We start from the raw sequence: 13,296 nt of genomic DNA on the forward strand, positions 1-13,296 counted from the left end.
CTTGCTGCTGTTTACTGCATTGGTGTTTTTGACAAATTAGGATTGCTCTGATTTATTTAGATTTAAGCTAGGTAAAAAACAGATGTGTGGATGCTAAAATGACATGATCAACTATTAAAATAATTATGAAAGGTGGAAAACATATAAACTTTGTTTTTATTTGGGGTTTTTTCCACTGTTCTCGAATTGCAATTTTGTTCGCTAATTTTTAAATCGTTTTTATTTCTTGATATATGCTTCTTATTACATTATGAAATATAGTGGAGCATATTGCATTTCCAAATGCATGCTCAAATGATCCAAATAAAGACGCAAAAACAATGTGCCAAAAAAGGATTAATTTGAGATTTTTAAAAAGTATGAACAGATTCAGGATAAACAGTAATGAATAACATGCTGTATTATTCATGCCAGACCAGTAGTTAGCGATACAACTTTGTAAAGCAACACATAAAAAACGTAAATACATTTATGATTCCCATATTCCGCCACTGTCATTTTGGGTGTGGGAAGTATATAAATAAAATAAAAGATATTTTAGTCAACAAGCACTAATCAATTTAAAGTTGCAATGTGAAACAGAAACTTTGGCTTTTTAAGGCCAAAATTCTGCTGTTGTGTAAATGAGTGGCACAAGTGCATTAAAAGTTCAGGTTGTTGTCGAAAACGACGTAAGAAATGAGATGCAAAAAAGAGTTTGAGGACAAAACAGCATCTGAACACTGTGAACCAAAATGCTGCAAACACCAGTAGATAATCAGCTGTTCACATGTAAGAACACGGTGCTGTGCTTCACTCGGTGCATAAATTCATTTAACTAAACCGCACCCTTTGTAATTTGATAATCGCTCCAAGCCACATCAGGATTTTGGCTTTATTTCTATTAATCGTGCATTGGTTCAAGATGCTTGTTCCCATGACTCTCTCTGGTCTTCAGTGGTATCGATTGCGCTGCATCTGTATTCATCTCACTCTGTGGTCTGATTAAGACCTGGACCGTTTACACAGCAATAAACATGACCTGACAGCACTACCTCACGGTTAACACACAAACTCTACGCACATTATAGTAACTGCCAAACCGCAATCAGAAGCCATCTGGACAATTTCTTGGACCAAATCATGTCATGCACACTTAATTACAGAACGTTTAACATTAGCACAAAAGTCAATGTTAAATCCATAATTAAAACCACAAATCAGTTATAATCATAACAAATATTAACAAATCAGTAATACACACAGTCAACACAAAACCAGACAATTCATAGACATACAAATTAAAGACTGATATTCACACATTTTTCTATTTTTCTTAAAGGTGCTGTATGTAAGTTTTCGACTGCTCTAAAAACTGCCAAATAATGCCATTCAAACCATCTTCTGTAGCTGTATTCATATCACAATATTTATTGCAGAAAAATAAGATATCACAATATATCAGATTTTAAAATATTAAAATGTTAAAATGTTAAAATATTGGTGTCTGTGAAGCAGCAAGTCCAGAGACCGTTTTGTACACCATGATTTATATAAAATTGACTTCATAAACAAATATTTTCTCAATTCAAATGAGTAGCGGTTTGAACCTGGAAACAGTATTTCATATGTCATGAGTCATGACTTGACAAGCGCATTGCACCTTTAAGTTTATGAGTAAGATATTATAAACAGATTGCCGTCCGTTAATGATCAATTGCAGCGTTATGGGTGTGACATTTGCTGTGAAATCTCAAAACCTAAACTGACAGAGGAAGTATATGTTATCATTATATTGAAACATCCATTTATACTTTCCAAAATAAATAACCACAGAGTTTTGGGAGCAGAAAAATATCAATCTGTTACCATTTTTTAGATTTTAAATGAGGAAAATAACCATGCGTTATGGATGTGACGAAAAAAGTTAGCAAGTTCACAGTATACAACATACTTTGTAGAAATTCTGTGAATTAAACTACACAACCCAAAAGAAATAATGCTAATCTAAAGGATAAGAGTTGGCTCGCTATAGAACAAATATGATTGTTTTATAAATTAATAATAATATTAATAATAATAATAATAAACTATTTTATTTTATTTTACTTTACTTTACATTTTTGCATTTACAAGGAAAATTTTTTGTTGGATGTGACACCTCTCTGTGTTATGGATGTGACGGATGTAAAATTCCAACTTGTGTGACTTTTGTAAATTAAATATAATATTGAAAACATTGACTGAGACATTGAGTATTTTTAAAGCACTGTGAAATACAAGCCTGCGCAAAAAAAAGAAAAAAAAGAAACGGTTTCGCTATTTTGCCGAAAACTAATTTTTTTTTTTCCATGGGAAGGTTGACATTTCATCACCTTAGAATTATAAGGTTCTATCTGACATTTTTGTCAAAATTTTGTTTTTGACATATTCTTATTAAATGACAACTTATTTACATTGTGGGATGTTTTTTTTTTATAAGTTGTTTACATTAAGACTTTTTATTTGAAAAACAAATATTAAACACATGTTTGCTATATGGAATGCAAAAACTTTGAAGCTCAATATCTCAAAATCATTCAGAACGCAGATAAAACCTTGTTATTCCAAGGTGATGATTTGCATGGAACTGCTCTAATGCAAAGACGCTTCCATCTAAAAACATGGATTTTAAACTGTGGTCAAAACTGACAGGAACTACCTGTACAATTATTTTATTGCACACCCACCCAGCCAATCAGAGTCAAGATTTTCAACAGACCATGGAATAATAATTTGGGGGGAAAAACAGCGATAAATCACATTTATAAAATCACAGCTCTAGCAAACCTCAAAATTAATCTATGCTTTTTCACTTAAATACTGACAGATTTAGACAAAATAACATAGAATGAAGTATTCCAGTATTCAGTACAGTTGAGAAAGCTTAATAGTATCACATTTATAAAAATGTATGCATTCTTAATACAATACCAATTACAAGACGTCCCCAGTATGATTTTTTATGCATGATTCACAAGTGCAGTGTACACTGAATACAGTCTTTTGTATAGTGTGCTCTGAATGTTTATACTGCTCACATACTGCAACAAACATGAATATATCTTCCAGTGAGAATAATAAACTTGAAGCAATGTTAATGTTATTTCGATTATAGCCTTTAAACAGAAAGTAACACAAGTCTCAGGTGACCTGAATGTGTCTGTGAAGTTTTATTCATATATCATTTATTATACTCAGCAGCAAATGATCCGTTTTGGGCAGATACTAAAACATTCTGCTTCTCAGCCCACTCTTCCTCGACAACAGCGATTTGAAGTTTGGATGAATATACAGACTTTTTTTTTTTTTAAACAACAAAATGAATAAATCTTTTTAAAGAGTCATTTCATTCGAGTAGAATATGATGAAATGATACATGTTGATCGCCATAACTCCTTATGCAAACATTGATTATACTTTAAATAAGACAAAACTACAGCAGCCAAGGCCAAATGATACGAAACTCAAATGATTAATCCATTGCTTACCGTAGCTAGTAGGGGTGTCACGATTTCGATTTTTAAAAACAAAAATCGATCGAAAAACGAAATCGATCGAAATTTATGCTCAATTGCGATTATCGAATCAAAAAAAAAAAATCGTCGATGCTGCCACATGCTGCCCCCATGTCACGTCAGCTTGTCTTGCCAAGCGGGAAAAAACAGGCTTGTTGAAGTGCTTGTTAAACTGCAGATACAGGAGACCCGTCGAAAGAGCTTAAACCCTCTCCTCTTTCAATGAAGTGTGGAAGCATTTTGGATTTCCAGTGAGGTCTGTTGACAACGTTCGTGTTGTCGACGAAAAAACAGTTTTGCAAGCTCTGTTATGTACGTATTAGGGTTCGTCCGATAAACAACACCGGCATCGCGATCCTCCGCCCGCCCCCGTTGCAAATCTGCTCGCGAAAAGTACACACTCAGGCCCTGTTTACACTGTCTTTGTTTTTAAATGGCATTTTAGAACGACAACGATTTGACATCCACAGTGGCGTGTAGCATTTCTGAGCAGCCCTCCTTCCTCTCTACCTCTGACACACACACACACAGACACAGACGCACACACACAGCCATGGGCTCGAGACAGCGGGTCCAGGCAGTCAGAGGATCAGTAGACTGCTTCAATCTTTCACTCACTTGTACTTAGTCATTTTAGCGAACACCTCAGATACTGTTGGTTGGTTCCTGTTGGTTGTGCGTCTTTTTTACAGACGCCATTATAACGACACAGATCACTGCCTATTTACGAGTCCCGCAGAAAAAGTGATTGACAGGTGGTAATTATGTGTATCTTGCCTTTATTCATTTACTGTATGATTTGTTTATGGGTAAAACAAAGACCTCGCAGGTCAGGTAGTTTAAACGGTAGGCTACAAATAATTAATTGGTCTTTAATTAATAATTATTCATAATCGAAAATCGAATCGAATCGTGCGTTTAGAATCGAAAATGTAATCGAATCGAGGATTTGGAAGATCGTGACACCCTTAGTAGCTAGGTGTTCAAACTATGTTAATTGTTTGTTGAGAATCTGTGATTTGATTTGTTTTATTTAGTATCTGGCAATGAAACATTAAAATACAAATGGTTTAATGCACATGCAGTTCCATGTAGGTAGCTAATGCATGTTACTATGGAGTTATTAGATATGCCTTTGTGCACGCAAGAGAGAGAGAAATCATGTGTGCTTTTAACTGACACTCTCTCGCAAAATCTCCATGTGTCTTAAAGCCTTGTCATTTCAACAGTTAGATAGGAAATCAAGTTTTGGGGCTTTCATAACAGAGGAACTTTTTAGTTCCTAGAACTACTGACAGATATACCAGTTTTTGGCATGCTCAAACTGCAGGAACTGGGATTTTAGTTCTGGGAATGACATTTTTGTGAACTACATTAGCTTCTAGTACAGAGCAAGGTCTAATCTAGTACGATAGGAAATACAGTAACGCAAGTTCCATCTTCATTATCACACTGTAACACAGTAAACAGCTTCAAACACAAAGTCGTCCATTCTTTAGCTTTTGATTTAGTTGAATGCAGTGATTGATGTCGCTGTCAACATCACTTTGAGATCACACAGTTGACATCACCTCAGAGTTCCCACTGACAGTGCAACCAGCAAAACTGGACAAGGGGAAATTAGTTCACAAGGAGCCAGGCCTGGTGGATAGTTCTTATGTCTGAGTTCCTGTAACTAGTTCCTGTAACAATGGTGTGGTAGTTAACTCTTATTGACGCTCTTTAGAGAAGATGCTTTGAAACTTCCAGCATTTTTTACTTCTCAAACAGTGATATTATGTTCTAAAGGTAGTCGAAAGTATAACAAATATATCCTCTTTTATCAGACGGCCAAAGTTAGAGCGATTTTAAGAGACACTCATGACCAAGATATGAAATTGTTCTGAAAAGCATTATTTGTTGTAAATTTGAAGTATTACAGTGGTGTATGTGAGGCATGTTTGTGTACCTGAGTGCCAATGAGCAGGTAAGGGATGTTTGGTGCATATTCCTGCAGCTCAGGGACCCATTCCTCTCTTACATTCTGGAAGCTGGCCGGATTGACCACGGAGAAGCAAATGAGGAAGACATCCGTCATAGGATAGGACAGGGGTCGCAGGCGATCATAGTCCTCCTGTCAGAGCAGAGGACACTGGGTTAAAACAAGTACAGAGCCCTTTTTACTGTTCATAAGGTCAAAACCGAATCAGGAATGCAGCCAAGTGCTGTCAGAAATACGTTGAAGGTTTCTGTTTTGCAGTGTGTCTTTTGAAGCGCTGAGCTAGTCAAAAACATGTTTGATTAGGTGAGCCCTTGGGCATTTGGAGACATTTGAGTTAGTTAGATTAGCCGCTCAACATGAAAATGAACACAACAGAACAAAGATAATAAAAAATGAAATAAACAGCACTTTATGCTTTCCGGGGGAATCTAACAATTTTGAGGTACAGAAATAAAATGATCAAATCTAAAATTTCACGATATAGTCTTCATTTTCTAAACAAATAATCTTTGTAAAAGTGGTATATTTTATAATTTAATTTTATAATAAACACTATTAGTTTACAGTTAAAATTCACAATGACTCCACAAATCATGTGCACTGCACTGTGCAAAATGCACACAATTGTGCTACACAACCGCTCATGTTGTCCCAACACAAATCAGATAAGTTAATGTAACATATTTAGGTGGATTAAACATAAAACAGTTACGTTGTCCAAGAAAAGTCTCAAGAATTGTGTGGATTCAGCTCATTTTAATTAAGTAGTTTGAACAAGCAGCATAATCTTTTTTCCCTTTTTAATTATAATCCCAACATGACATTGCAGATCCTGCGATGTGACAATTGCAGATTCAAACATTGCAATATCGATGCTGAAACAATATATTGTGCATCCCTACTTCAATTATTATTTAGTTACTAGTTCTAAGTTTTTTTTGTTTTTGCTTTTTTGTTTTCAATCATCTCTCTACAAAATATTCCATAAATAGTTTCTTTTGCTGGCCCAAACATGACTATAAAATTTGTTAGATTTAGATATTCTAAATGTTGACTGAACTGAAAATATAAATATTTGTAAAGTATAAGTTTGCTAAGCTAAAAGACCCTTTTCACATTTCCGGTTTCCATTTTCAGAGGAGAGAATAACGTCAAATTAACTCAGCTCCATAGAAGCTGCAGTAGAAACACCTCACATAAGTGGTAATTCTTTTTTTTTTTATTTGATGATATAATACATTCATAAATGCATACCAATTTAAAAAAAATAATAATAAAATAAAATAAAAAATATTTAAAAAATTCAAGGATTTAAGATTATGATGTTCGTTAAATGCGTGTTGTAAAAAGGGTCTGATGAAGATGTCTTTTTCATCTAAGCTTGTTTTTGCTCTTCCAACATTTTATTTTTTGGTCTTTTTTTTTTTACATAGGCCTAGTATATTTTTCATTTTATCACTAACTTGTTTTGATGTTTTAAATGCAACCTTTGTTTGAAATACATCGTATTTAGGGCTGGGCGATTAATCGAAATTGACATTGAGAACCTATAATCGATCTAATTTTTCCAGGTCAATTTTTTCCAATTACTTTCCCTACCATAGAGTCACATGACCCCGCTCTATTAAAGCTAATTTATACCCATTATATAATGATTTATACTTATTATATTATTCTGATATTATACTTTTGCCGAGCGCAAGCGTTCGGTCAGGCGCAGCCTTCTCATACCCGTGCATCTCTCAAAAAGAATTTAACTACATGTCACAACGACACGTAGCACAAGCTTTGTGATTAGACGGTTTGGTAGCAGTGATGAGGTGGGTGGCACGGAGAGCCACATTTTAGGCAATGTGTGTTTTAATTTCAGTTGTTCAGCATTGATGTTCAATAAATAATCATAAATAGTAGACAGTGTTTCCTTCAATAATTAAAAAATCAAGTACTGCACCCTTCATTCAGAAATCTCTCACTTGAAATATGTGAGCATATTTATTGTACAAAACCTGTCAGTGAACTATGAGGGCAAAAACATAAAATAAATAAATAAAATTGAATCGAAATAGAGTTAAAATGTTTAATCAATTGAGATTTTGATTTTAGACCAAATCACCCAGCCCTAAATATATTTGTAGATAATTTTATAATTTATTTATTTATTTTTCAAATAGCTGGTTACCACATATAGTTCTTTGAATCACAAAACTGCAACAGAATCAGAACTGGCTGCCTTCGTGAAAACCCTATCAGAAACATTTATGTTAATAACTTATTCGAAAACAATTTTGCTTTGAATACAAACTGTCATTTTCTTCTCTTCAAATCTTAACTAATAGCATCCAGCACTGTATTAAATCTCTGTCTACAAATACTCTGCAATGGAACATTATCAACAATCACTTAAGCAGCAACCACAAATTACACTGACCCTAATGATCGAGCAGAGATTAATATGATTTAGATTATGACTCGTGGCCAATAAATCCATATTTCATTCAATAGCGTTTCCTGTGCCTCCCCATTCGTCCTCTAAAACGGCATAGGCATCGACATGTCCTCTGGAAACCAGAAACCCCAGACGCTACAACAGATAAGCCTGGATTTACAAAGAACATGTGACTGATATTTTGGGAGCTAGTTTTTTTTTTTTCCTGATGTGTATGTTTGTGTCTCCACATTCACTATGTTTGTTTGTATGCAATCACCCATGGCTGTTCTTTATAATGAGGGTGTCTAAAACTATTACAGCATGTGCCTCAGGCCATGTGTTGATGTATAAACATTACATTTGTGACAGGCAGAGTTCTGGGCTTCCAGAAATGAAACCTCAGAAAAGTAGAGCCGGAGTCTCTCAGCTTCAGAGTTTAATTTACCGTGACGTCTCTCATCTGGTAGCACCTCTGTGTCTGAACCAAGAGGGATGTTACAAACAACAGCAGACACAAGACTACTATGAGTGAAAAAGTATTTCAGAGTGTTTCTCTTTATCTAAACCTGCCTTTTGTGGCTAAATAGTATAGAAACTTTAAAATTAAGCAGCTTTCTCTAGGTCAAAGCAGTACATTTTCACAAGCAAATGGATCAATCTTTATACTTACATGACAATCATAAGTAACCACTGATTAACTGATGATTTTTTAAACAGTTTGTATTTATTTTAAGCAAGAAACAATAAAATAAAATAATTAGTACATGGATTAAAAAAAAAAAAAACTTGAAAATATATCTAAAAGTCAAGCATGCTAAATAATCACTGCATTTTATTTGAACAAAGACATTTATGCACCAATCGCAGTTTTGGATCTAAATTTACATTAAGGAATTTAAATTTCAAGTAAAAAACAAATCACTTGCAAAATGTTACATAAAACCCATTCACAATACAAAAACAAAAAAAGCCATCCTTTCACTATAGAAAACTAGTTGATACATTATTGTTCTTGACAATAATGTAACACAAAAATTGCTACGTGTAATGCTTCATCTGATGAACAAAAAATGATGCTATACATTTTCCAACACACTAGATGAGATTTCTTCACACACACACATACTGTACACTATACCTGAAAAAAAGTTTTAAGTTTTAGGAACAGCAGATAACTTGACTTCTAGTTGATCATTTGGTATCAGAAGTGCCTTATATGAAAGGCAAATTCCTCTAGATTACGCTTTTTTAACCAAAATATAATATGATCATGCCTTGATTTTTAATTATTTAATTAGGACAGTAAGGTCTGGCTTTGCTTGGACAAAAGTCTTGTCACCCCCATACTGATTATAACCACAAACCATGATTTTTCTTTCACCAAACTAGACTGATTTCTGTGAGAATCTCGAGTCCATGCAGGTTTCAGTAGGTCTTCTGCAGTATTTGTGATGATTGGGATGCAGTTTAACAGAGGATTCATCAAAAAAATCTATCTTCTAACATTTTTCCTAATGATCAGCTAGAAGTCAAGTTATTATTTGTTGCTCTTACAACTGGAATCCACGACAATACTTTTGTCAGGTAGTGTACATCTGCTTATCTCTCACTATTATAAAACATTTGTTTTGGCATAAACCTATTTGCAGCCCAGCGCTCTACATGAAGATCAAATGAAACGATTGAGGTGAGAAAACATCAGTTAAGGAAGTTTTTTAAAATCACAGTTCTTTAATTCTAACTTCTTTAACTCTTATGAAGTCACATCATTTTGATTTATAGCTCTCTAATTTATTAGCTTAAACTACACTTTGATTTTAAATTGAAAATTAACGTTAGTAAATGACTGACATTTTTACTGCTTTCAGAAAAAATTATCTCAGTCCACAGTATGCACCCTAAATTGCATGATATGTGACTATGCTGTACAAGCTGTAACATAATTAGACGTTTGTTATTTTGTTTTGTTTTTTAAGCTGCGTTGGAAAGCAACCAAAATGCAATGTCTGTCTGACTTTGGACATTGACGTGGGCGTGGTGTTGGGCTCTGACATCAACCCAATTTTAAATTTCCAAACTAAATGCAACATCCCATGATGTTGGGGTACAACGTCGAGCTGACGTCATGTTGATGTCCTATGCCTGCTGGGGGGTTTCTGTTTACTCACATTTGACCCAAACAGAACAAAACAAATACATTTGAATAGATTTGCTCAAAGAAGGCAGGGCCTTGAAGCCACACCTACTTATTAAGATATCGTCACAGACCAATGAAAGCATTAAAGGGTTAGTCTATAAAACTTTCCAGCAATTTGATTTAATTTAATTTATTTTAAACACTAACTTCCTTTTTTTAAAATAATGCCACACCAGTTTATTAATTTTCATTCAAAATATATCTGTGACTATAGGATGGGTCATAAGAAATTTTGGGAAAGCTCATTGAAAACAAGTTTGCACAACATGGCTAGACAGTCACTCATCCATCAAGAAGACTGGCGAGAGATATAAAGCCTCTGTTTTTACTTGCAACTGTCAATGTTTCAAGGCCAAATGTGCCGTTCTGTGGCTGAGATATGAACCTGCGATATACAACCTTATGAATTACAGCTGAAACTGTTTGCTTCTGCTGTCGGGAGATTGTCCTGTCCCTGCCACTTGACAGAACAGGATTTGTTGCAGCATAACCTGACTAACCAAAGCTGAGCAGGTGCATCTGTGGTGTAAGTGAGACTGTTGTGTGAGTGTGTGTCGGCCTGTGAACCGGCTGTGTTATAAATACACTTGCTGGCCATCCACTGGCCTGTTCAAACATTCTGCAGGGGGCAGGGTAGGAGGAAGGGTATTATTTACAGCTGCCCTTTGCCAAAACTGAATGCAGAATAAGCCAACACATCATCCAACCACGTCTCCTGCATATCTCATGCTACCTCCAGAGAACACACATTTAAAATGGGTTTATGTCCACGTTGGGGGCTCATTAACGAAATGTAGTAATGTTACGAACTGAACTTAGAGGGTCAAATGTGAAATTTACCAGGCACTTATGTTCTTTTTAGGTTGAGAATGAGATAACACTGGATCAAACAATCATGTGAGTTTGGGGCAATAAAGATAGTGTATCTGTTCAAACAATGAAAGATTAGGGAAATTGATTTTTAGTAGTGGATTTTTTAGGGCTCCACATTAGACTTAACATGACAAATATATCAATCATTTAAGTAAAAAAAGCACATAAAAAGACGTTGACTGAACATTAATTGATATAGTGTTGTACAATTCATTTTTTCTGAAGTCAGCTCTTAAATAAGCTTTTCAATATGTGATATTTGCACTCAAAATTGCTTTACAGGGTATTTTTATGTCTTTATAGGGCCATTTTTGCTTTTCCATCTGCACTAATTACTTAAAAGTGTCATCAAAATATTTGCAAATTCAGGTATAATATTAAGACACTCTAGAGCTGTTACCAGTCAAATAAAATTAGTATCCCATCAACAAAATCATCTAAACTGTTGCATCTTAATACCTTTGTTTAATGAAGCTTAGAAGTAGAAAAAAAAAACATTTACCTTAAAAACATACTTCATAATGGCCATAATGATCATAACGGTCATTCTGACCATTTATATTAGACTGTACTGGATTTAATTTGTCACTTTATATTGACATTCAAAGCTTCTATTGCATAGGTCTCAAACTTAATTCCTGGAGGGCTGCAGCTCTGCACAGTTTTGCTCCAACCTACCACTAGCCACAGTTAATAAAACGTTGATGTACGATGATACATATATATATATATATATATATATATATATATATACATACACACACATACACACACACACACACACACACACTGCATCTATATCTTATATCTATATATATATATATATCTATATATATATATATATATATATCTATATCTATATATATATATATATATATATATATATATATATATATATATAGTTTTTTTCTTATTTTATTCAGGCTAGAATAAAAGCAGTTATTAATTTTTAAAAACTATTTTAAAGACAAAATTAAAAGCCCCATTAAACAAATTTTTTTTTCAATAGTCTACAAAACAAACCATCGTTATACAATAAATTGCCTAATTACCCTAACCTGCATAGTTAACCTAGTTAAGCCTTTAAATGTCACTAGAAATGAGTAACTAAAACTATTATGTTTAGAAATGTGTTTAAAAAAAATCTGCTCTACAATAAACAGAAATTTGGGAAAAATTTAACAGGGGGTTTAATATATATTCTAATATATATATATATATATATATTCAGTTATTCACCCATTTCTTATTCAATCCATTTTTTTTTTTGAGCAAAACAAAGTTAGTATTAGCATATTAGAATGATTTCTAAAAATGATTTGACACAGTATATATTAAAATGGTAATAATAATTATCTTTAAAATCTAATTCTTGTCATTGTTTACATCTTTTTTATGATTAACACAAATGAAAATATTTCCTAGCAAAAACTTCTAGCAAATAATATCCATGGCCACATATTTCCTTCGATGGAGGTCAGTGATAGTTATCGTTTATGATGATTAATGTTTCCAATGTTTCCAACTTCTGACTTTTTGAAAGTTTAGGCCTAAACACTTGAGGGTGAATAAATAATAAGTAATTATTTATTTGTGGAGGGTGAAATATCCTTTTGCATAACAATATCATATTTGTATGCAAACCCAAAAAATAAATAAATAAATAAATTTGAGAATAAACCTACACATTACATCTTTTAACTAATCTCAGAGAAACATGCTGATGTGTTTTTGCCATTCAAAATGTAATCTCAATGCAATAAAAACTACACCGAAACTGCCAAATCAACCCACAAGCTACTCATAATTTTAAGCAGTTTCTGCTACATTGCTTTCTATTGTAGCATAAAGACCCAGTTGAGCTCAAACCGCCTGCTTTACTGTCTCTTAATGAAACTAAAGCACATTTTGATTACGGCCTTTGAAAACCAGTCGATTAAATAGGTTTTTATATCAGTGCTTCATTCCCTTTAAAACGCCCAGTGATGGCTTATCGTGATCCAGAGCTTGTTAATAATGAAACATGTGACATTTCTATGAAAACTGTGTGTGTGTACCTGGTGTGTATGTGAGCGCCCTGCTCTTTTGAGAGCTGAGGGAAATGGATTTAAAAAAAAGAAAAAGCGAGTCTAATGCAGTGAACCTGGAAACACCCTTCTCTGCTGCCGTCATTACCATCCAGATTCTCCCTCCAGCTGATACCACTGACAGCTTCTGAAATCACGCATTTCTCCTGGGCATGAACACTGTGACAATACAGTCAATTGTACAGTTTCTGCTT

The 13,296-nt window shown here is 34.0% G+C and overlaps 1 protein-coding gene across 2 annotated transcripts in view; it reads right to left on the reverse strand.

The window, feature by feature from the left end:
* rhoq (ras homolog family member Q) overlaps nucleotides 1-13,296 on the reverse strand; it is a 41,277-nt gene that overhangs the window by 9,023 nt on the left and 18,958 nt on the right. The window contains exon 3 of one of the 2 annotated variants that reach the window (XR_012387489.1): nucleotides 5,456-5,649. Coding sequence is in view for 1 of the 2 variants with exons in the window: in NM_199818.1 (NP_956112.1) it covers nucleotides 5,485-5,649 (165 nt within the window). In the remaining variant the exon portion in view is untranslated. 2 annotated transcript variants of the gene reach the window in all.

The sequence above is a fragment of the Danio rerio genome, chromosome 12 (assembly GCF_049306965.1).
Source record: "Danio rerio strain Tuebingen ecotype United States chromosome 12, GRCz12tu, whole genome shotgun sequence".
Lineage (NCBI taxonomy): Eukaryota > Metazoa > Chordata > Actinopteri > Cypriniformes > Danionidae > Danio > Danio rerio.